We start from the raw sequence: 26,210 nt of genomic DNA on the forward strand, positions 1-26,210 counted from the left end.
ACCTTTGAAGACATCTTTTTGTGACAGCGATTTTTTTTGATTCAGCTGTGGACTTGGGTATGATTTGTCGCTGAACAGCAGCACAATGATACAGGAAGCAGAGCTCTGTGCTTGCATGCAGTTTTGTTTTATTTTATTTATTTTTTGTTTTTTTTCTGCATGTTTTATATGGAAACCACCTAGGTTATAGGTGGTATATACATTTTTAAAATAAATAAATATTATAGCGGGGGCACAAAAATGAATAACGATTTCAAACTCCCAGTGCTTAACTTTAATTCACTATTTAAGTCAACTCTTTTAGCATGTCACAACAAATAATATCACACTTAAGAAAACAACATTTTTTTGGACCTTCCAAAGTAAACTTATTCATGGAACACCATAATCCACTCAAGTTGATAATTCACCACATAAAGTAAGAGAGCCATTCTCCTACTTTATGTGGTGAATCATCAACTTGAGTTTCTCACATTGACGATGCTTCAGATGGTCTAAATGTTTATTGTGGAACAAACGAGACCCGACACAGCTGTGTTTCGGCCGACAAGGCCTGCATCAGGAGTCTTTTGGATTGTACCAGCTTTATGGAGTAGCTGGTACAAGAGCCGACGAGAGAAGGAAACATTCTAGACCTAGTCCTTAGTGGAGCACATGATCTGGTGTGGGGGGGTAATGGTGCTGGGGCTGCTTGATAACAGTGATCATAATATGATCAGATTTGATATTAGCTTTGAAGTAAATACACATAGGAAATCAAATACGTTACTGTTTAACTTTAAAAAAGGAGACTATGATAAAATTAGAGGAACAGTAAAAAAAAAACTTAGAGGAGCGGCTGCGAGGGTCACAAATTTGCATCAGGTGTGGATGCTGTTCAAAAACATCCTGGAAGCCCAGGACAAATATATTCCGCATATTAAAAAAGGAGGACGGAAGACCGAACAACAGCCGGCGTGGTTAAAAAGTGAGGTGAAGGAAGCTATTAGAGCTAAAAGAAAATCCTTCAGAAAATGGAAGAAGGAACCGACTGAAAATAATAAAAAACAGCATAAGGTGAGGGAGTGGCCTACTGGTTAGGGTGGTGGACTTTGGTCCTGAGGAACTGAGTTCAATTCCCACTTCAGGCACAGGCAGCTCCTTGTGACTCTGGGCAAGTCACTTAACCCGCCATTGCCCCATGTAAGCTGCATTGAGCCTGCCATGAGTGGGAAAGTGCGGGGTACAAATGTAACAAAAAAAAAAAAAAGGAATGTCAAGTCAAATGCAAAGCACTGATAAGGAAGGGTAAGAGGGACTTCAAAAAAAAGATTGCATTGGAGGCAAAAACATATAGTAAATTTTTTTTTAGGTATATTAAAAGCAGGAAGCCTGCAAAAGAATCAGTTGGACCGCTAGATGACTGAGGAGTAAAAGGGGTGATCAGGGAAGACAAAGCCATAGTGGAGAGATTAAATGAATTCTTTGCTTCGGTCTTCACCGAGGAAGATTTGGGTGGGATACCGGTGTCAGAAATGGTATTTGAAGCTGACAAGTCGGAGAAACTTAATGAATTCTCTATAAACCTGGAGGATGTAATGGGGCAGTTTTACAAATTGAAGAGTAGCAAATCTCCTGGACCAGATGGTATTCATTCCAGAGTACTGATAGAACTGAAAAATAAGCTATTGTTAGTAATATGTAATTTATCCTTAAAATTAAGCGTGGTACCGGAAGATTGGAGGGTGGCCAATGTAACGCCGATTTTTAAAAAAGGTTCCAGAGGAGATGGTCTCCGCATCTCAAAAAAGATATAGTGGAATTAGAAAAGGTGCAGAGAAGGGCGACGAAAATGATAAAGGGGATGGGACGACTTCCCTATGAGGAAAGGCTAAAGCGGCTAGGGCTGTTCAGCTTGGAGTAAAGGCAGCTGAGGGGAGATATGACAGAGGTCTATAAAATAATGAGTGGAGTTGAATGGGTAGATGTGAAGCGTCTGTTTACGCTTTCCAAAAGTACTAGGACTAGGGGCATGCGATGAAGCTACAATGTAGTAAATTTAAAACGAATCGGAGAAAATTTTTCTTCACTCGATGTGTAATTAAACTCTGAAATTCGTTGCTGGAGAATGTGGTAAAGGAGGTTAGCCTAGCGGAGTTTTAAAAAGGAAAAGTCCATAGACCATTATTAAATGGACTTGGGGAAAATCCACTATTTCTGGGATAAGCAGTATAAAATGTTTTTGTACTTTTTTGGGATCTTGCCAGGTATTTGTGACCTGGATTGGCCACTGTTGGAAACAGGATGCTGGGCTTGATGGACCTTTGGTCTTTCCCAGTATGGCAATACTTATGTACTTATGTACCATTCAAATGCTATTGTAAATAAATAAATATGACGTGCTTTCCAAATGTCTTCCGAGTGCTAATATCTTCAAAATGATAATCCAAAGGGAAGGGTAAGAGACCAGAGCATATATGAATAAATTTTGGGGTTTCCTGAAGCTGCCATCAGCGAAACGCGGTCTGTGTTGGGACCCTTCAGTTTGCTTGAAAGATAAGTACTTATGTACAAGAAATGTGGATATTTTTTGATTAACTGTTTGAGAAGTTTGGATCATTATTTTGAAGATATTAGCACTCGGAAGACATTTGGAAAGCACATAACATTTATTTATTTATTTACAATAGCGTTTGAGTGGTGATTTCACAATATGCAAGTTAATGTGCTATGCTATGCTATATTTGTCTTATATATTGCTCAATTATCCATGATGGACTTTTCGGCAGTGTACAATCTTAAAAATAAAAGAAATCTTCTCTTGAAGAGGAAATTACAAAAATAGAAAAAAGAAACAATCAGCCCTCTAAAATATACTTCTTTCAAACTCCTCGAACTCTATAAATGTGGCTCATAAATGTGTGCTGGAAAAGATCGGTGCTAAATGCAATTCTATAAAGGGCATGTGCCCTTTATAGAATGGTGCTTAGCGCCGATTTCCATGCCCTAACTTTGGGTGCCAGACTTATGCCTGCTGAAACCTGGTGTAAATGCTGCTGCCCAAGTTGGGCTTGCTGACCCATTATACAGTAACAGCATGCACAACTTTTTGGAGTGACCCTGACACGCCCATACACCTCCAACAGCCACGCTCTCTTTTGAGTTGCACACTTTTGAATTTGGGCACTCGGTGTTATAGAATAGCGCAGCCAGATGTGCACGCAAATTCCAATTGTTGTTAATTTAGGTTACTAATTGGTTGCTAGCATCCAATTATTGCTCATTAATGGCTTGTTAGTGCACACTATTTACAATATTGCCCTGATAGAAAACTAAGGGGCCTTTTTACAAAGGCGTGTAGGAGCCTACTCGCATCCAACGTGCGTCAAATTGGTACTACCGCTCGAATACCACGTGCCCAAGGTAGTAATTCCATTTTTGGCACGCACCCAATTTTCTACTGCGTGGCACTTACCCGGCGGAAGTCGGCAGTTGATGTGCGCTGGACACGTACTGCATGGTTAACACATAAGACCTTACTGCTAAGTCAATGAGTGGTGGTAAGGTCTCACGCAGAAAATGGACACACACTGGCTTTCATTTTGCCACACGTCCATTTTCTGGCACATTAAAAAAATGCCTTTTTTCCAGGCGCACTGAGGAAATGGACTAGCGCGCCTACACAACTCGCACCTACACCAGTGCAGGCCACTTTTGGATGTGTCTTAGTAAAAGGGCCCCTAAATAAATAACATGAAAATGTCCATACATGACACGAGAAACTAAACAAAATGACAATATTTTGGCCGCAGATCCCTAGCTTTATGAGAACAACACAGGCTCCTATATATAAATTAGGCTCCTACAGTGATCCCTGTAGAGCACAAATGCTCTCATACAAATTCAACCTGTTCCATAGAATGCATTCATAGACCCCATATTTTATGAAATACATACATGCATCACAGCTCTTCCCTTGCTCTACCTAAAACATGCCCTACGGAATGCCTACATGTAGGTCACATACTTAAATACACATAATCGGCCACACAATTCTCAGTCTTTTTCCAATTGTAAGAGGTATTTTACACATGGAAAATGGCTCATAAAATTATCCCCTTAAAGGGATAATATCATTATTGGTTGGTAAAGCATATGGTGTATGCAAAATACATATCCATTTTGTTCAGTTAAAAAGAGAAATAGTCTATAATTGGCATTCAGTATCTTTAATAAATCTGTTGTAAGTCATGTGAGCTTTCATGAAAAACCTGGGAATCAGCTCAAGTATTCTTAGAATTTCATTTAATTTCCCTCAAGCCTCATTTATGCCTGATGCTAAAAATGAGGACATATGTAATATTATCTTTCCAGTCCCTCAGCTGTTTTGACATGAATAAATTACCAATTGCAGGACACCTCGAATGGGCATGGAGAGTACAGTACTGACACAATGCTCCAGTTTCAAGCTGGAAAAGTCCGTTCATTAAAAGTAGTAAATTCACTGCAATTGCTGCACAGTAATGAATGAATTTAACTTGAGCTAGTAGTAAAATTTAAAAAGGAAAAACAAACAAACAAATATTACAAGATCCAGGCACACGAATTACAGGAAACTACAGGGCCCTTTTAGCAAGCTGTGGGAAAAAGGGCCCTGCGGTGGCAGTGGAGGCTGGTTTTCCTGGGCCCTTTTGTACTGCAGTGGGCAAAAAAGCCCCCTGCACTCATGGCCCTGTGGTAAGAGAACTCTTACCGCATGGCCATGCAATGGGGAGCTCTTACCACCACCCATTGATTTGGTGATAAGGGCTCCCATGTTGAGCCGGCAGTAACCGGGCAGTATGTGGCGATGTCCATTTACCATCGGGTTACCGCCACACAACTCATTTCCATGAGTTTACTTTTTCCACCAGAAATGGTGAATGCTCGGGGCAGGACTAACGCTGGAGGCCGCATTGAGGTGGTGGTAGTCACGAAAGATCGAGCGGTAAGCCCATGTTGGCCACCTGTTCCGGGGCAGAGGGAGCCAGTGGAGCCGAGAGCCACGCGGCTGCTCCCCGCAGCCAAGAATGCACCGGGGGGGGGGGGGGGGTGATGCGCTGGGGGGGGGGGGTCGTGCTGAACCCGGGGGGGGGGGTGCGCATCGGCGATCCGCCCCGGGTGGCAGCTGACCTAGGATTGTCACTGAAGACAGATCAAGACCAGATATACATATGAAGCATCTCATACCATATGTAATGAGTTTATCTTGTTGGGCAGACTGGATGTACTATACAGGTCTTTATCTGGCATCATCTACTATGTTATGTTACTATGTAATAACTGCACGAGTAATAGGATCAAATGTAGACCACAACTGTCAATGCCCAGACATGGCTCCTCATTGAATATCTAGAAATAAAGCCGGTGGGGGATCAGCAAAACACTGACCACTGCCTGCTGAATATTGAGTCCTTTATTATTAAATTTATATTTCACAAGATACAATCAAGCGAAAGCTTTTTCAAATTACAGTCTGAAACAATGACATGTTTTCTCTTTCCTTCACTTGCTGAGTAAGGTATGTCTCTGTGGGTCACTCAGTTGAAACAGCTATGGTAAAAATATAGAAAAAATTAGGGGTGTCCATACTTTTTTCATATTGTTTTAGCTCATTTTATGGTTGGGGGAGGGGTCCCGGTTTTCTGTAACTGTTTTCATTTGCAAGTCCAAATACCATGTGGTAAAACAGAAAATGAAATTAATCAAAAATACCGAAATTTTGGCACACTTGTTTGTTTTGTTTCATTTCAAATGAATGCACAGCCTCAACACAAATTCTATAATCAATTCCTAATATATCACCCCATCCCCCACTCTTATCAGGGAATAGGCCACCATGAATGCAGTGCTAAAGAGTAAACAATCAAATTCTCAAATAAACCAACAAAAACCATATTCCATATCTGCCCAACTATCACATCCCATAAACTAACCTTCAAAAATGCTCTATAGACCTAACTCACTTACTCTATCAACACACAACATGAACTCTAATCCAAGGGTGTGCAAACCAGTCAGGATTTCAGAATATCCTTAATGAATATGCATGAGATGTATCTGCATGCACTGCCTCCACTATATTTATTTATACCGCCATTTGCCAAGAGACTTCTTGGCAGTTTACAATATCCTATCTGAATAACTGTAATTGACACATAAGAATAAGAGATAATAGGGGAATGCAAATGTGAATATATATCATGAATATTTATTAGGGTATCCTGAAATCAGACTGGTTTGTGGCCCTAGGGATTACAGTTTGTCAACCCTGTTCTAATCCATTCTATCATTCCCTTGTTTTACTTGAACATCCTCGATTAAGCTTCCCAAAGAGGTAACCCCCTTTGTTACTATTAACATGAGAAATTCAAGTATGAATTCAGCCCCTTATTCTCAGCAACAACTGCAAGAAATTCTCAAGAAATCAGAGTGGCGCAATCTATTGTCCTTGTGGTTACTGGAGAGGGGAATGGTAACAGTTTGTATTGATCAGACAAAGGAGGCCAACTTCTGAAAACTAACCCCCCAAAATCTGTATCCAACAAATAGCCAGTGGCGTACCCACAGGTGGGCCTGGGTGGGCCAAGGCCCACCCACTTAGGGCTCAGGCCCACCCAACAGTAGCACATGTTTAGTGGTAGCTGTGGGATCCCAAGCTCGGCCAGCTGAAGACTTCCTCCAGATGGCAACGAAAATGCTACTCTCCATGATACCGGCACCTGCATATGTTCAGTTTTCAGCACATGCCTGCTGCAGACTGCCAAGGTGAAAAGAAGCGTTTTCCCACCAGCTGAGATATTTTTTGGGTGGTGGTTGAGGGGGGGGGGTGGGGGAAGAACAATTGGTGCCCACCCACTTCTTCCCTAGGCCCACCCAAAATCTGTTGTCTGGCCACGCCCCTGAGCCAGGGCCTGCTGACTTTGCATTACAAAAATAATGACAAAGATGAGTAGTTCAGAAATCTTCTCCACCTTCTAATTACTTTTTTGGTACAGCAGGCTCTGATCTGAATTGCAAGTTGTCTTGTCTACTTACGTCATAGCTTGATAAATTGATTCAATTCCATAACGAATTGCAAATTCATCTACAATTTCTTGTGCAGCATCATCAAAGTAAACTTTCCAGGCCTCATCTCCTTTTACTTCAGGGATCTTAACGATGCTGTTATTTTCAGCTTCTGTCAAGTGGTGAAATAGATTCTAAGGGTAAAAAAATACATTTCCAATCATTGAATCCTAGAATCCAACAATGGCATCGTGTAGGCTTGTATTTACACTTGTTACGTGTTTGTTGAAGATGCTAAGACCATTGAACAGTAATATATGTAATATATCATTTCCTTTAAATGAAATAAATCCTTTGCAAAACCTTGCTATTATGGAATTTTGCAAGAATAGTGATGTGGTATGTGATTTATCTGATATAATGTCATTTTTATTTTAAAGTTCTTACTAGGAATAATTTAATGCAAATTTTCTGATTTTCTGATATAGCAATTATATGTTATGAAACAGTCAACTGATTGGAAATATACAAACACTTCAGTAATTAATTGCTCCTTTTCTTTACAGAATACTAGCTTGTTAAGAGCACTTATGACTGTTAAAGGCTGATGTAAATGCTTGTGACCAACTGATAGAAGTTAGGAGTAACATAGTAGATGACAGCAGAAAAAGACCTGCACGGTCCATCCAGTCTGCCCAACAAGATAACTCATATGTGCTACTTTTTGTGTATACCTTACCTTGATTTGTACCTGTCCTTTTCAGGGCACAGACCGTATAAGTCTGCCCAGCACTAGCCCTGCCTCCCAAACATCAGCCCCTTGATTTGTATCTGTCTTTTTCAGGGCACAGACCGTATAAGTCTGCCCAACACTAGCACCGTTTCCCAACCACCAGCCCCGCCTCCCACCACCGGCTCTGCCATCCAATCTCCGCTAAGCTCCTGAGGATCCCTTCCTTCTGAACAGGATTCCTTTATGTTTATCCCACGCATGTTTGAATTCCGTTACCGTTTTCATCTCCACCACCTCCCGCGGGAGGGCATTCCTGACATTTTTCTTGAGTCTGCCCCCCTTCAATTTCATTTCATGTCCTCTCGTTCTATCGCCTTCCCATCTCCGGAAAAGGTTCGTTTGTGGATTAATACCTTTCAAATATTTGAACGTCTGTATCATATCACCCCTGTTTCTCCTTTCCTCCAGGGTATACATGTTCAGGTCAACAAGTCTCTCCTCATACGTCTTGTAATGCAAATCCCATACCATTCTCGTAGCTTTTCTTTGCACCGCTTCAATTCTTTTTACATCCTTAGCAAGATGCGACCTCCAAAACTGAACACAATATTCCAGGTGGGGCCTCACCAACGACTTATACAAGGGCATTAAAACTTCTTTTTTTCTGCTGGTCACACCTCTCTCTATACAGTCTAGCAACCTTCTACTTACGGCCACTGCCTTGTCACACTGTTTCGTTGCCTTCAGATCCTCAGATACTATCACCCCAAGATCCCTCTCCCCGTCCGTACCTATCAGACTCTCACCACCTAACACATACGTCTCCCGTGGATTTCTATTCCCTAAGTGCATCACTTTGCATTTCTTCGCATTGAATTTTAATTGCCAAACCTTAGACCATTCTTCTAGCTTCCTTAGATCCTTTTTCATGTTTTCCACTCCCTCCTGGGTGTCCACTCTGTTACAGATCTTAGTATCATCCGCAAATAGGCAAACTTTACCTTCTAACCCTTCGGCAATGTCACTCACAAACATATTGAACAGAATCGGCCCCAACACCGATCCCTGAGGCACTCCACTACTCACCTTTCCCTCATCCGAGCGAATTCCATTAACCACCACCCTCTAGCGTCTGTCCGTCAACCAGTTCCTAATCCAGTTCACCACTTCGGGTCCTATCTTCAGCCCATCCAGTTTATTTAGGAGCCTCCTGTGGGGAACCGTGTCAAAAGCTTTGCTGAAATCTAAGTAGATTACGTCTATAGCTCGTCCCTGATTCAGTGGAGTGGAAATTCAGATATATTATAACATTGTGCCTATGTTCTGGGAATACCCCATACTCACCCATGCCTCTCCCATGACCATGCTCCCTTATGAGCTGCACAGTATGAAATTTAGATGCACATGTTATACAATAGGGAGTTGGTCAGATCTGTGTGTAACTCCTCATTGATGCAAATTAAGTGCTTGTTAACACAAATTATTGATTGTTAATACCTATTTGATTAGTTCTCATGCAGATCTGTGATCTACACCCTAATTTGGATGACCTATACAGAAACTGAGGGTTAGTGCTTAATGCATTTTAGCAGAAGGGCCCCTTTGTCTCTGCCAGCAGTGATGCCTCTGGGTGGGAAGAAGTAGAGGAGGAAACAGTGTGGCCAGAATCTCTGTAGTGATAGCTACGGGAGGGTGGTTGAGTGCTTGGAATACAGTAGTAAGAGCAGTGCATTTTTTCTAGTAAAAGAGGTGCCAGTACTCAAATGCCAAGCCACCCTTCAAGGGTGGGATCATCACTGAGGGACCCACCCCACAATAACCAGGCCCCCTGAAACCAGTCACAGAATCTATGACAAGGCAGAATCGGTGTGTATAGCCTGATCTCATTCATTAAAACTTGGGGACCACGGGCCAACTTTAGCAGACAATGGAAAAGGTGCTGGTACTCAGTACTCCCAAGTACCCCCTCAAAAAAAGCCCTGAGTAACAGCAGCTGCAAGAATGCGGCAGGTGTATGAGAAATATGTAAGTGATGTATATGGAGCTACAGTGGCAATGTTGATGGAATCAAAGCAGCCATACAGGCAAAATTGGGAAAGTGGAAGAGGAAATGGCTGCGCCCCGTATAATAGGCTTGGAGAGGCTAAGCCTCCCCTGCTGTGCTCTGAGGGGTTTAAATTGTTGATTTACCACCATCCTCACAGCAGAAGCTGCAGTGAAAGCCCTCTAGCCTTGTGAATCAGTTGTAGAAATTGGTTTATGGTTTGTTTACCTTACTGCTGGGAGAGGTGGGGGGGGGGGGGATTGGCTGGAGGTGTCCTGGGTTGCCAGGGAGATATCTTTCCAACCATCCAACAGTGGCTTTGAATTCAGTCAGTCCAAGACTTTCTGCTACCTGGTTAGCTTTCTCCATAAGCAGTGGACCACTGACAGGAAACTGTCTGCTCCTGACTCGAGACAACCACCAAAGAAGAGCATCTTCTACCTCTTCAGCTTTTCCCGCCCATTTTCGTTTCTGTTGTGGATTTGTATTGTTTTGCCAGTCTTCCAGAAGTTGGTCTTTCTGCTTCAAGGCACGTGAGATTTGACTGGGATTGACACCATATTCTTTAGCAATAGATGCTTGACTTTGTTCGTTTTCAAATTTTTTAAGAACTTCTATTCGTTCAGCCAGTGTTAAAATCTTACAGTTGCGCAATGACGACGACAACCCCAGTGTACACTCTAACAACATTCTTTTGCTTATTCTGCCTGTGGCAGTTAAAGGGGCGGTAAATTTGAAATCTTGTTGGTTGTCATGCGGCAATCGGCTTCCATATTCCATGCGTGCTGTAATAACTGTAATTCCGGTAGCAAACCTTCAGGGGGTGGTAGGCTCCCTTCAGCAGTCCACAAACAAAGTCCTTCCAGACAACACAGCTTTTAGTTCCAAACAGTTTATTTCACCTCCTCCACAAATCTCAGTTCAAGGGGGTTAAAGTCCCTTCAGTTTCCAAAACAAAGCAACAAGAAAAAACTTCCCTTTAAATCCAAGTTCTCTCCCAGCTCAACAGCCTGGGTTTCAGTTTTAAAAGTCTTTCCGCTTGGGTGGTTGCAGAATGGCAGTACACCGCCCACAACACAGCTAATTGACTCCTGTGACCATCCACTGCCTTCAGTCCCTGCAACTCTGCCCCAAAGTACAATTACAGTCTATGTGAACTGGCTCCTCCAAACCTGGTGTGCTGGGCCCTCCAGACTCTCCTTCCTCCAAGCACTCCATTAACTCTGCTTCTCTGCTAGGCTATTGGTTGGAGACCTCCTCCCCCTCCCAGGTGGAAGGAATCTTGTACTGATTTCTAACCCAAGGGAATTGAGCTTTGTCATCCCTGCTCCCTCTTCTGGCCCTCGTCTGCCATACCAGCTGCTCTTTCCAGTCCTTTTCCCCCTCCCTTCCACGTGGGGGCCATACTGGGTTTTGGGACCTACCCCCCCCCCCCCCCCCGATCCCTTCTCTCAGGGCCTTGTGGGGAATGTAGTCTGGCCCCATACCTCCTCCTGACCTGCTTAGACCCTCCAACCTCCTTACAGTGCGCATATGTAGAGTCTTTCCTGCAGAGGAATGGTCTTAAACCATGCATATAAGTGAATCTTGCACTTATCAGTGGTGCGTTAAACCGAAGTTTGTACCCATAGAAATTGATGGCGCCAAAAACAGGACCGAATAGAGCATGTGCTTATCCGACGTGCACTTAAATGGAGTGCACTGTATGTATATATATATATATATATATATATATATATATATATATATATATATATATATATATATATATATATATACGCACACATGCATACAGCAGTTTTAAGCAGTATAATTACGTTTTGCAGTTTAATTCTTTCCCTGTTTCCTTATCTTTTGAACTATTTTTTTCTTGATATTGTCTGGAGCTAGTACCCACCACACAGATCAGTTCTTATTCACTGTTCCATAGTGATATCTCAGTCTATGAATTGAGTCACAGCTGCTTTCCAGATTCAAATATTATCAACAAAGAGCTGTAGGTCAGCAGATCAGCAGACAAAATTTCCTATGGGGCAGAGGTATTTTAAAACAAGGTTTACCATGGTGCAAATTTTCTGTTAGTACACTACACAACAAAAAATGAGTAGCGTAATCAACACAACTCTTCCAAGAAGACAGGGAGATGAGGTGAAGGAAAAAGTCTTTATTATATAATGAAGTAGGACTTCAATATACAGATTTCTGGTTAGAGTTGTTAGAGTTAAAGATAATAAAGGGAACGGAAAATGGGACTTGATATACTGCCTGTCTGAGGTTTTTGCAACTACATTCAAAGCAGTTTACATATATTCAGGTACTTATTTTGTACCAAGGGCAATGGAGGGTTAAGTGACTTGCCCAGAGTCACCAGGAGCTGCAGTGGGAATCGAACTCAGTCCCCCAGGACCAAAGTCCACTGCACTAACCACTAGGGTAGTTTCTTTTTAAGGGAGAGGAAACATCTCCCATGAAGATTAGGCTACAGAAGGGATGTCCAGAGCCCAGAAAGGGGAGGACCCACTAGGAAAGTTCTAGCCTAATTGGCAATTTAATGGGAGGAGTATTGAAAAAGGTGGGGGCAGGGATGCAAATCCTCCATAGGAAAGAGTGCCCACATTGGGAAATGCTGGGGAGGAACCCAAGAAGATCCTATTTGGGGAAGGAAATTAGATTGACCACAGATAGGTTAGGCCCTAAGGAGAAGGGAGGAGTTAATTCCTTGAATTCCCTTTAAATGTTCTCCCCAGAAAGCAGACAGAGGGAGAACTGGAGTTGGAGGAGAAGAAGAATGACCCACAGCCTGCTGAGAAAGGACAGTCTGACCAAGAGAGTATGGAAATGGATAACAGGAGGTACAAGAAAGGAAAGGTACCTACCTTTAAGACTTTTAATCATGGACTTTGAAGTTTGTTGAACTGAAACTAAAATCTGGGGGTGGATGACAGGGCCATAGGGACAAGCTGAGGTTTGTCCTACCCAGGGTGTGGTGGCTGTTGGGCTGCAACTCCTGAATACTTTGCCTAAGGAGTCAGTCTGGTATTTGAGCTTGGGTTAAGGAAAACTGGCCAGAGAAAAACATAAGAACATAAGAATAGCCATACTGGGCCAGATCAATGGTCCATCTAGCTCAGTACACTGGCAGAAACCTAATTAGTAACAACATTCCATGCTACAAATCCAGGGCCAATCAGTGGCTTCACCCATGTCCATTTCAGTAACAGACTATGGGCTTTTACTTCTTTGAACCTTTTCAAATTCTGCTATATCTTTTTTGAGATACGGCGACTAGAATTGAACGTAATACTCAAGGTGAGGTCGCACGATGGAGCAATTCAGAGACATAATATTCTTGGTCTTCTTTTGCATCCCTTTCCTAATAATTCCTAGCAATCTGTTTGCATTTTTGCCCACTGCTGTACACTTGGCAGAAGATTTCAGCATATGGTCTATAATGACACCTAGAACTTTTTCTTGAGTGCTGACTCCTAATGATTCGGATTATTCTTCCCAATCTGCATCACTTTGCATTTGTCCACATCAACTTTCATCTGCCATTTGCAATTCTTCACAATCTGCATGTGTTTTGACAACTTTGAATAGTTTTGTGTTTGCTACTAGTAAGTCCCCAGAAGATATGCAGTGTGAAGACAGCATGAGATAAGTTGATTGAAATATTCACCTGTTTGGGTTACAGTGACGGTGACTTAGTTTTTCTAACCTGTGGATTTGTAAGTGGTTTTACTCTGTTTTGGGAACTAAATAGATCAATGGACAATATAGTGAGTGGAGTTTTTTTTCTGATCTGTGATGGTGTGCTGTGCTCAATGCCTTAAACCTTTGGCGGCTTGAGTGGTAACGCTGAGATCTTTTTTCTCCACTTTTTTGGGGTGTGTAGATCAAATGGCTCCCATTACAGAGTTAACCCACTTGCCGGATATTTAGTTTTTTCTTGTGTAGTACTACTACTACTACTATTTAGCATTTCTATAGCGCTACAAGGCGTATGCAGCGCTGCACAAACATAGAAGAAAGACAGTCCCTGCTCAAAGAGCTTACAATCTAATAGACAAAAAATAAAGTAAGCAAATCAAATCAATTAATGTGAACGGGAAGGAAGAGAGGAGGGTAGGTGGAGGCGAGTGGTTACAAGTGGTTACGAGTCAAAAGCAATGTTAAAGAGGTGGGCTTTCAGTCTAGATTTAAAGGTGGCCAAGGATGGGGCAAGACGTAGGGGCTCAGGAAGTTTATTCCAGGCGTAGGGTGCAGCGAGACAAAAGGCGCGAAGTCTGGAGTTGGCAGTAGTGGAGAAGGGAACAGATAAGAAGGATTTATCCTAGCCAGATTTATACTAGCCAGACAGTACCAAGACAGTGCATGGGTAAGGCAAAGATGGAATTGGCAGTTATCTGGAGAGCAGTGATATTGAGGCCACTTTCTGGAGAACTACACAGATAAATTTCTGTCCTAAATTTATCTGGATAGTGGTTTGAAGATCGCTATTATCTGAATAGAAGCAGCACTTGCCACTCTGGAATTTGTTGCCAGAGAATGTGGTAAAGCAGTTCGCTTAGCAGGGTATATAAAAAAGGTTTGGCTAATTTCCTAAATGAAAAGTCCATAAACCATTATTAATATGGACTTGGTAAAATCCACTATTTATTTCTAGATTAAGCAACATAAAATCTGTTTTATTCTTTTGGGATACTGCCAGGTACTTGTGACCTGGATTGGCCACTGTTAGAAACAGGATACAGGGCTTGATGGAACTTTGGTCTGTCCCGATATGGCAATGCTTATGTTCTTATGTACTCTACCTGAATTTTCAGCACCTCTTGGTATCTAGATAGTGCTGATCATTATCTATATTTTATTTAGCTGCCAAAGCCATTGTTTAAAAATAATGCTGACTGCAATGGCTAAACACTGAAAGTTTGCTACAGAGCTCATTTCCATCTGTTGCAAAATGCACAGGATGTAAACCTATGGAATACCCTGTAGGTTAGTACATATACCTCATACTAGTTTGTTATCATCCTTACTTTCATGGTAATAATCTTGATTAACTTGTACACTGCAAGAATTAACCACACAGTATATCCATTTAAAGAAAAAAATGAACCTTCCAAATATAAGTAACTTATGCATACATTTTGTAGTACTGCACACTTGTTTGACATTGTCTTATCATTAACATATCAGCTTACCTCATGCAAGCATGTATATTGTACATGGTATGGTGCAATATTCTCCTCTCCTTTAATTTCAACATTGATTTTCAATCTAATGGCACCAGAGACAGCCGATTTATCTGTTCGCTTCTCTATGAAAAAAATGTTGAAACCTTTAACAATCCATAGCTATTGAATATTTGGATACTTTTTATTACCTTGATCAATATATATTTCTTATCATACAAGTCTTTTTCTCCAGTATTAAGATTAATTTGGGGGGGGGGGGTGGATTTCAGAATCTAGTGTTATGCCCCTCTGTATCATCTCATACATCTTAAAATCATTCCAACTGCAGTGAAGTTGGAAGGATAAACCAAGGATGCAGGTGAGAAAAATCATTTCAAGGTATCAGTAGTCAGGCATACTATGAATAAAACATGATTGCATAAAGGATTATCTCCCCCTAATCATTTAGGGGTCTTTTTACTAAGGTATACTAAGATTTAGCCTGTGCTAACGATTAGTGCACACTAAATGATAAGACACACATAAGAATACAATGGGTGTCTTATCATTTAGAGTATGCTAAGAGGGGCATAATCGAACGCGAACGCCTATCTCCATTGGCGTCTATGTCCGAAAACTGGTACGTGAAGAGGCGGGACAGACCGTATTTTCGAAAAAATGGACGTTTTTCAGCTGGGCGTTTGTTTTTTTTAGCGATAATGGAAACTAAAAACGCCCAGCTCAAAAACGTCCTAATCCGAGCCATTTGGTCATGGGAGGGGCCACGATTCATAGTACACTCGCCCCCTGACATGCCAGGACACCAACTGGGCACCCTAGAGGTCAGTGCTGTGGACTTCAGACAACGCTCCCACATGCATAGCTCCCTTACCACGGGTGCTGAGCACCCAACCCCCCTCCCCAAAACCCACTACCCACAAATGTACAACACTACCATAGCTCTTAGGGGTGAAGGGGGCACCTACATGTGGGTACAGTGGGTTTTGGAGACCTCCCATTTACCAGCACAAGTGTTACAGGTAGGGGGGGATGGGCCTGGGTCCATCTGGCTGAGGTGCACTGCGGTACCCACTAAAAGTGCTCCAGGGACCTGCATACATGCAGGCAGGCCTCTAGGACTTGTTGCTGCTATATAACATTGGCACACCAGTTGACAACTGAAGACTAATCTCTCCGCAAACGTCCTTTATTGGAATAAGCATGCTTATTCACAGTTAACTGCAGATCAGAGGTTGTGCCCCACTGGCAAAGAGTCTCCCTGGTACTGAGTTGAGCAGTAGGTCCGAGCTGGCAGAATGCTGTACAATGCCCTCTTTCAGCCACATTCAAGGTAAGAACTAAGTTCTGTAATGTGGCTAACACGTGAAAGGGATCTAAAACTGGCTTACAAAAATGGCCACTACCTCATGGACTACCGGAAACAAAACAGGGCACACTCTGACCCAGTCAACAGGGGGAAAAGCACCATAGGAGTAGAGCCTACCAACTACCAACATCGTGAACATTTGCCACAAGCTAGTGGAATCACAGAGCCCAATACCCTACATCCACCACAATGCATTGCTGATGTGACTCTGCAGTGCACATAACAGAAAAGGTGTCACACTCACCCAAGAGCCACATCAGAACCAGGGAAAGGCTGTCACAGGATAGAACACATTCTGCTGTCATGGAGGCGGGTACGGCATTTGAGGCTGGCATAGAGGCTGGAAAAAAAGTTTTTAAAGTGGGTTTTTTTTGGTGGGAGGGGGTTAGTGACCACGGGGGAGTCCGGGGAGGTCATCCACGATTCCCTCCAGTGCTCATTTGGTCAGTTGGGGCACTTTTTTCGGACCTGTTCGTGAAAAAAAGGGTAAAAAAAAAGTGACCCAAAATCGTAGTAAGACGCCCATCTCTCCTCGGCCGATAACCACGCCCCAGTTCCGTCCTCACCACACCTCCGACACGCCCCTGTCAACTTTACCCGTTTCCGCGACGGATTGCAGTTGGAAACGCCCAAAATCGGCTTTCGATTATACCGATTTGGGCGCACACGGGAGAAAGACGCCCATCTCCCGATTTGGGTCGCAATATAGGCATTTTTCTCTTTCAATTATAAGTAGGTAAGTCCATTAGTGCACCTTAGTAGAAGGACCCCTTACTTTCTTATAGCAACACAGTCTGTCGTTTGTCGTTCTATGAGATCTTGGAGGCCATTTTAGAAACATCTAGATGTGTAATTAGCAGCATTTATACAAGTAGATTACATACACGTTTAAATGGTAGAATACCACCATTTACAGGCTTAGATACACTGGGATGCAGTTATTCCAAGAGATGTGTTTCGGGTGCAGTTTCAGGGTTGAAAATTTATAACTGCATTTACAATTTTACAATGGGAATGCACTCATAATTGTAAAAATGTCTACATCAGCCTTATCAAACGTTTTGAGACATGCATGTGCCTACAAAGTACTTGTTTCAGCCAGGACTTGAAACAAATGATTGAGAAATAATTGTACTTGTCCCTTCCTCCCCCCCCCCCCCCCCCCAATATTTCATTCAACATGGAACTCTTCAACATTTGTCATTTGGGACTTTGTTACTGCATTGCCAGCACTTATTCCAGTCATATAGCACCTAAATATAAATGCCATTTGGGCACAAAGATTATGGAATAGTAACATTTACACATGTGAATGTCACACTTATGTGCATACAAGCTGTGTAGATGCACAACGGTATTTTATAATGTGAGAACACAGGTCGCAGAGTGCATAACTGCAAGGGGGTGTGCACAGGGAGGTGCATGGGCATGTCAAACAATTATGTGATTAGGATCTAGAAGACTGTCATTTACAGACTATAATGCGCATTTAAGTATGTGTATTTATGCCAGCCATAAACAGGGCATAAGCGGGCATGCCTAAATGCTGGTATGTAAATGCAAACTTAGGATAGCATTCTATAATGCAAGCAAGTAAATGACTAACCCCCGGATTCTATATAGCGCATGGCGTTCCGTGCCAAACTCCAAGTAGATTCTATTGCAACATGCATAACTTAATTGGTTTAACAAGCTAATCAGCATGAACAACACTTAACAAGCAATAATGCGCACTAATTAGCAAAAATTAGAATTTACGTGCACAAATCCCTAAGCGTATTCTGTAACACACTGCCCCTAAATTCTAATGTGCCTAGGCAAAAGTGAGCATGGTTATAAGTGGGGAAATGGGTGTTTCGTGGGCATTCCAAAATTTTCATGCGTTGTTATAGAATATGGCCTAGTGCGCACAAATCTACGTGCCGGGTTTACGCTACGTTTTTGCTTGTGTAAATGGATGCGTGTAGTTTTAGGCACTGTGAATTCCACCTAGGCATATTCTATATACGGCGCCTTAATTTAGGCACCACTTATAGAACACGCTTAGGCGGAAATGTTTACCGTGTGGATTTTTTAGGCACCATATATAGAATCTAGCCCTAAGTCTATTCTATAAGGGAATGATTAAGTGTTATAAGGCTGGATTCAATAAATGGCGCTCAAAAATCGGCATCAGAAAAAATCAGTGCTCAGTGCCATTCTATAAAGGTCACTCCAGGCGGAGCACCCTGTATAGAATTAGTGCATAGTGTCAATTCCCACACCCAAATTTGGGCGCCAAGACTTATGCCTACTAAAACCAGGTGTAATTCCTGGCACCCAGTTTCATTGTGGATATATTGAAAAGCAGACTGGCTTGCTGTGCCCTGAAGGCTGGGTTGAGAACTCCTACACTGGTACATATTAACATGTGAATACAAATTTGTGTGCATTGACTGCTTTCCTTTCATAGTGCAGCCACAATATTTCTGTGGAGCTATAAAAGATTTTGATAGGTATATTTGATTGTAAAGACAAATTGTTTCTTTCTTTCTTGGTGTTAAACAATGACTAATGGTCTAGAATTTACCTCTAAGGAAAGAGACAAAAATAGTAAAATCCTAATCATTATGAGCCTAGTGTACTAATGGTTTGTTTGCTTTGAAATATTGCATCCACAGTACAAAACAGTTTTCTTTTTATGAGTCAACCTCACTGAAAATGCACTAAAACAAGTAGAAACAGACTTGTAGTTATAGCTGAGAAACAGGAAATTATTTCAATACCTAAATTGTACCAGACATCCATTTCTCCACTAAGTGTCCTCACATCGACAATGGTTTGTCCAAGAAAGTCGTCGGATTCCTTTTTGAAGTGTTGTTTTACTCTAGATTTGATGTCGTCGTCTTCATCCCAGACTCTTACTTTGATTCTGTCAGTAGAGTTATGGCACTCACTGCAGATAGGAAAAGAGGAACAGTTTGATATATATTGGAAAACATGCCAGATCCTGATTTTGGAACAACAATTTGTATTTTCTAAAATGTGGAAGTGTGAAAAAAATACATATGAATATATCTCCACAAAGTGAGGCCACATATAATCCCAAAGCCAGTCTAGAAATCTGTTGAAGGATGAGTTAAAAAGTGTGGTGGAGAAATTCTGGCAAATAAGAGACTGGTAGCCTTAGAGGGTAAGTTTATAACAAGATGCCTAGGTATGGAGGACTGTGGGCACCTATTTTAAGACTATTTCATAAAGACATACAGGCATGTATGTATCTTTATAAAATACCAGCACAAATCTTGCAGAACTCACAAGTAAACTGAACCCATATACATTTCTTGTGCTCAGAAGCAGGTATAAATGTATGAATGTAAATGCATATTTAATAAACAACATATATAAATGAAGACACAGCCCGTATTCTGCCCAAAATACGCCCACAAAAACACCTACACCTATATCATATAAAAATGTTTTCTCACTCTGAACTATAAAGGAGGGTTTTAGATTTGCTAGCTACCTGGGCAACATTCTACGGAAGGGGGGAGCCTATTACGAAAGAATGGGCTCCACCTTAAACCAGTGTGGGAACAGGCTGCTGGCATCAGTGTTTAAAAAGGAGATAGAGCAAAGTTTTAAACTAGAAACTGGGGGAAGGCTAACAGTTGCTCAAAATCACATGGTTCGGAATGAGGTATCTTTCAAAAATATCACCAAAACAGGGAAGGTAGGGCATCCCAATAGCAAAGTTGCAATACTGTAGATAGCATAGTAGACCAGGAGGGGCATAATCGAAAGGGATGCCCAAGTTTTGCTGAGGATGTCCTCGCAAAACGTCCCGTATTATCGAAACAAGATGGACGTCCATCTTTTGTTTCGATAATACGGTCGGGGATGCCCAAATCTTGAAATTTAGGTCGTCCTTAGAGATGGTCGCTCCTAGACTTGGTCATTTCTGATTTTCGGCGATAACGGAAACCAAGGACGCCCATCTCAGAAATGACCAAATGCAAGCCCTTTGGTCGTGGGAGGAGCCAACATTCGTAGTGCACTGGTCACCCTGACATGCCAGGACACCAACCGGGCACCCTAGCGGGTTGACTTCAGAAATTGCTCCCAGGTACATAGCTCCCTTACCTTGTGTGCTGAGCCCCCCAACCCCCCCCAAAACTCACTACCCACAACTACTACTACTGGGGGAGTAAGGGGAAGTGATCCCCAATTCTCTCCAGTGGTCATCTGGTCAGTTCGGGCACCTTTTTATGGCTTGGTCACAAGAAAAACAGGACCAGGTAAAGTCGTCCAAGTGCTCGTCAGGGATGCCCTTTTTTTCCGTTATGATTTGAGGACGCCCATGTGTTAGGCACGCCCAAGTCCTGCCTTCGCTACGCCTCCGACAAGCCCCCGTAAACTTTGATCGTCCCCACGACGGAAAGCAGTTGGGGACGCCCAAAATTGGCTTTCGATTATGCAAATTTGGGCAACCCTGTGAGAAGGACGCCCATCTTCCGATTTGTGTCGAAAGATGGGCGTCTTCTCTTTTGAAAATGAGCCTGCAGGTGTCTTTAAATAAAAAGCAGACAGATTTTCAGGATTGCACATTATTACTGTCAACTGCTGAGCAAGATGTAAATAGGAACAACAAACAGTTTGAAATGTCTATATGCGAATGCCAGAAGCTTAAGAAATAAAATGGGAAAGTTAGAATATATTGTACTAAATGAAAAAAATAGATATAATAGGCATTTCTGAGACCTGGTGGAAGGAGGACAATCAGTGGGACACTGTCATACCAGGATAGAAATTTTATTGCAGTGACAGGATTGATCAAATTGGTGGAAGGGTAGCATTGTATGTTAAGGAGGGCCTTGAATCGAATAGAATAAAAGTTCTAGAGGACACAAAACACATCTTGGAATCCCTGTGGATTGAAATTCTATGTGTAAAGGGGAAAAGGATAGTGATAGGAGTATACTACCGTCCACTTGGCCAGGAATAAGAGACAGATGTAGAAATATTATCAGAAATTAGTGGCTAACAAACTGGGGAACACGATAATAATGGGTGATTTCAATTACCCCAATATTGACTGGATAAATGTAACATCAGGGCATGCTAGAGAGGTGAAATTCCATGAAGGAATCAAGGACTGCTTTATGGAGCAGCTGGTTCAGAAGCCAACAAGAGAAGGAACAATTCTAGACCTAGTCCTTAGTGGAGCGAATGATCTGGTGCAGGGAGTACTGGTGCTGTGGCCTCTTGATAACTGTAATCTTAATATGATCAGATTTGATATAAGCTCTGGAGTAAGTACACAGAAAATCCAATATGTTCGCATTTAACTTTCAAAAGGAGACTATGATAAAATGACAAGAACGTTGAAAAAAAAGAGGAACAGCTGCAAAGGTCAAAAATTTACATCAGGCATGGATGCTGTTCAAAAATTCCATCCTGGAAGCCCAGGCCAAATATATTCCATGTATTAAAAAAGGAGGAAGGAAGACCAATCAACAGCCAGAATGGTTAAAAAGTAAAGTGAAGGAAGCTATTAGAGTTAAAGGAAAATCCTTCAGAACATGAAAGAAGGATCCAACTGAAAATAATAGGAAACTACATAAAGAATGTAAAGTCAAATGCAAAGCGCTGATAATGAATGCAGAGAGAGACTTTGAAAAGAAGATTGTGTTGGAGGCAAATATGCATAGTAAAAACTTTTTAGGTATATTAGCTGGCAAAATAATCGTTTGGACCGCTAGATGACTGAGAGGTAAAGGGCACTCAGGGAAGACAAGGCCATAGCGGAGAGAAATGAATTCTTTGCTTCGGTCTTCACTGAGGAAGATGTGGGAGAGATACGAATACCAGAAATGGTATTCAATGCTGAATCAGAGAAACTGAATCAAATCTCTGTAAACCTGGAAGATGTAATGGGGCAATTTGACAAATTGAAAAGTAGCTGTTATGATTCTGCCGGTTTGGCCGAGGGGGAGGGGGGGACGTCTCTTCTGATTGGCTGCCAGGGGTTGTGCTGACGTCAGGGGATAGTACTTTAGCCTGCAGCTGAAGAGTTTCTCTGCTTTTGCGTTACTTACTTGGTAGTAATAGGAAAGCCTGATAGGTTTCTCTCAGAACGTGCTCTAGGTTCTGACAGGGATCTGTGTTGGATTAGAGTATTCTTTTCCTTCCCTCTGGGTTAGCTGCTGCTGGGTGTGTGTGTGTGTGCGTAGCTCTGTAATCAGGGTCAGCTGCTGTTTGTTTAGTGGGGGCTGGGCATTGCTCAGCCTCCCGGGCTCTGGGCTGAGTGAGAGCATTCTCCGTTGTTTGTTTGTTTTAAGGATTTCTCTTCCCAGTGTCCCAGCTTGCTGGCTCAGTGAGTTTAATCCTTTGTGTACTGTGTGTATTGTATTCCTGCTTCTGCCAGTGTGTTTGTTGAATGGGCCCCACTCCTTCTCTGGAGGGTAAGAGTTCTCTCTGATTGTTTGTTGATTTATGACACTCTCTCTCTGCTGGCTCTACAAGCTTAACCCTTTGTGTTCCGTGTGCCTCTGTCTACAGTGGGTTTGAGGCAAAGGCTTTCTGCCTTCCTTTTGTGTCTGGTTCCTCTGGCTTCTGCCTGGGGCTCCTACCCTGGTGGGGGGGGGGGAGGGGGGTTGCTGTATTAGTTCCCCTGTCCTGCGCTAGTCCCCTGCGTGGGCGTGGCCCGCTCTGGTCCTTGTTTTCCCCTGTGCCCTATTGCTGGTGTTCAGCGCGTATCTGGCATCTGGGGGCCCTCTGGGTTCTTTCACCCCTCCCTGTGTGTGATTGGGTTCCAGTTCAGCCGTGAGGCTCGCACGAGTGACTCTGTGTGCGTGGGTTCCGGTTCGGCCGTGAGGCCCGCCTGTATGCCTATTTCCCTTCTTCCTGAGGGACTGTGGGGAGGGGTAGCTTAGAGGGTATTGTGTAGCTGGGGTGTGCGGTGGTGGGTCGGTCTCCCCTTGGGATGGGTCGGCGCCCTGCTGGCCTCGGCCAGGGCCCAAGGGCTCACGACCAACCCAACGGATTACAGAAGCAAATCACCAGGACCAGATTGTATACATCCCAGAGTATTGATAAAATTGAAAAATGAACTTGTGGAACTATTGTTAGTAATATATAATTTATCTTTGAAATCAAACATGATACCAGAAGATTAGAGGGTGGCCAATGTAAAGCTGATTTTAAAAAGGGTTCCAGAAGTAATCCGGGAAATTACAGACTAGTATCATTAATTATCATCTGCATCAAGAGGTGCATAATACTCCCTCTTATGTAAGAGATTCGGGTGATTTATTAATATTCTCGAGTTCATTACAGATTCCTGGGGATCAACAGGTTATTATGTTAACACTTGATGTCACTGCTTTGTACACGAGTATCCCACAAGATGCCTGCCTTCAGATAATTGAACGTACACTACAGGGTTTAGGTTTATCTAATAATAAAATGCGGCTGTTAAACCAAATGGAGAGATTAGTGATTGAGAAAAATTATTTTCAATTTGAGGAGCATTTTTATTTACAGATTAGAGGGGTCGCCATGGGGGCTACAGTCACCTCCACGGCGGCTTGCCTCTATATGGCAGAGTTCAAAGCTCGATTTTTGACCCTTCCAGGCTATGTACAGCATAATCTCATTGCCTGGAAAAGGTACATTGATGACGTGTTCATCATATGGTCAGGATCTGAAAAGGAGTTGCAGTATTTTGTGGGGTATTTAAACAATTGTGATGCTAACATTCAATTTGTTAGACAGGCGATGGGGTCATCTGTACAATTTTTGGACATAGATATAACTTCTGTTAACCATCAATTTGTTACTGGGGTTTATCGCAAACCCATTGATAGGAATACTGTGTTGCATTTTGGGAGCCATCATCCCCGGAAGCTGAAGGGAAAGTATACCGATCGGCCAATTTCTGAGGATTAAGAGGTTGAGTTCTGATCAGGAGAACTATACCCCAACAGGCTAGATTATTATCTGAGAGGTTTCGTGAACAGGGATACCCCTGATATGCCATTAAGGCTGCATACAAGCAGGCTAAGCATGTACATCAGTGTTTGCTTAATAATGCTATGCTGAAATCTATGCTGAAAACCCACCTTTTCACTGCTGCTTTTAGCTCCTAGCCACAATTGCCCTCCCCTTGTCCCTTCCTCCCTTCTCACCCATTACTTCCCTCACCCGTAACTGTCTTGTTTGTCTGTATTACTTAGATTGTAAGCTCTTTTGAGCAGGGACTGTCTCTTTGTATCAGGTGTTCAGCGCTGCGTGCGTCTGGCAGCGCTATACAAATGCTAATAATAATAATAAGAGTGAGACAGCAACCCAATGAACACATTAATTGTGTTCTTCCATTTTACAAGCAGACCAGTATGATTCAGCAGATCTTGCTTAAGCATTGGTCAACCTTGTCTTTACATCCGGCATTGGATGTGAGACCTCGGTTCTCCTGTACCCTTAATAGAAATATTGGAGAGATCCTATCGAAAAAGAGATTGATGGCACAAGCGGGACAGGAGAAACCGGGGGGGGAGGGGGGGCACTGTTATGTGTGAGCTTTAATGTGAGTAAGTGTTTAGGAGAGAGAGTGTGACTAACAATAAAGAGTTGCTAGATTTTGAAAAATATTGAATTTTACAGTAGTCTCATTAATGATATGTGATACATGCTTGACAATTATATTGTATGTAACCCTTGGAGTGATAGTGAATATACATGAGAGAGATCTGCATATAATGGAGATGACACACATGCAAATTTCTCTCATGCATATTCATTAGTGATATCCTGAAACCCAACTAAAATAGGCACCTTTCTGGACTTTTCATATGAGAGTTCAATTATAAAATTACCCTGCAATGTCCAGTGATACTGCAGTTTAGTGAATGCAAGAGGAACCAACTCAAGTTGAAACCAGGCATTAACACCCAATTTTAGCAGGGTTTTGTAGACCACAACCTTGTGACTTTAAACCAATCAATACCAATTACAGTCTCAGCAAACTTCTCAGAGAGTTAGAATCTAACTTTTCTGAAGAACCCTTTGTTATAAGAATGAAGTATTGATAAACAGAGATGCATTTATTAGGTTGTGTACAGTCTCCTTTTCACTTTTGTTCCAGGCTTAATTTGATTCTAACATCCACTTTGCTGTTTATTGATCAAATCAAATTACGTTTTAAAGAATAAAGTCACTTAACAGGTTTTACACGGGAAATATTAAAAAAAATAAAAGTTGTATATTGCAGATGTTTTATTATTAATTTTCTTTTTACTTTTCCTTTCAATTTTAGGTCCACTCTCATCTTTCTTTTACTTCTTGACCACTTCCCTACAATATATTTTCCTACATGTGCTTGTCATGTATATTTGACTGACTATTGTAAGCTCTATGAACCAAGGTTTGACTCTGTGTCTGTACAGTGCTGTGCATGCATAATGCTGCTTCAGAAATGGTCGGTAGCACAAATGAAAGAGATACCATTGTACTGTGCTTCACTAACTCTCACATCATGTCTCCCTGGATTCAAGCTTAGTGCTGCCCAAACCATTATCTCGCACAACGATTCTTCTACATATAAAAAGCAGCAGTTTGCTTCAATGATTTGTCTGCCATGAAAACATCCAATGGAACACGTATAGATTTTGTGTGGCTTCAGCTAACAGTGAGTGAGTGAGTGGCGTGGCTGTAGGAAGTCTGGCAGGAAGCAGCATGGCTGGCAGGGAGACCAGGCCCTGCCGCCTGAAAGGGACATTGGGCTTGTGTAGAAAGAGACATATAATATGGCGTCGGGGAAGACCGGCCTGCAACAATGCTGTTGGGCCTTGGTGGAAAAAATTT

General features: G+C 42.3%; 1 protein-coding gene across 5 annotated transcripts in view; it reads right to left on the reverse strand.

Annotated features, from left to right (window-relative positions):
• UNC13C (unc-13 homolog C) overlaps window positions 1-26,210 on the reverse strand; it is a 921,443-nt gene that overhangs the window by 311,686 nt on the left and 583,547 nt on the right. For all 5 annotated transcript variants that reach the window (XM_030189213.1, XM_030189208.1, XM_030189204.1 and 2 more), the window contains 3 exons: window positions 19,133-19,302; window positions 15,008-15,123; window positions 7,057-7,220 (listed from right to left, as the gene is read on the reverse strand). In XM_030189213.1, the coding sequence (XP_030045073.1) occupies window positions 7,057-7,220; window positions 15,008-15,123; window positions 19,133-19,302 (450 nt within the window). The remainder of the gene's footprint in view (window positions 1-7,056; window positions 7,221-15,007; window positions 15,124-19,132; window positions 19,303-26,210) is intronic.

The sequence above is a fragment of the Microcaecilia unicolor genome, chromosome 1, assembly GCF_901765095.1.
Source record: "Microcaecilia unicolor chromosome 1, aMicUni1.1, whole genome shotgun sequence".
NCBI classification, from domain to species: Eukaryota; Metazoa; Chordata; class Amphibia; order Gymnophiona; family Siphonopidae; genus Microcaecilia; species Microcaecilia unicolor.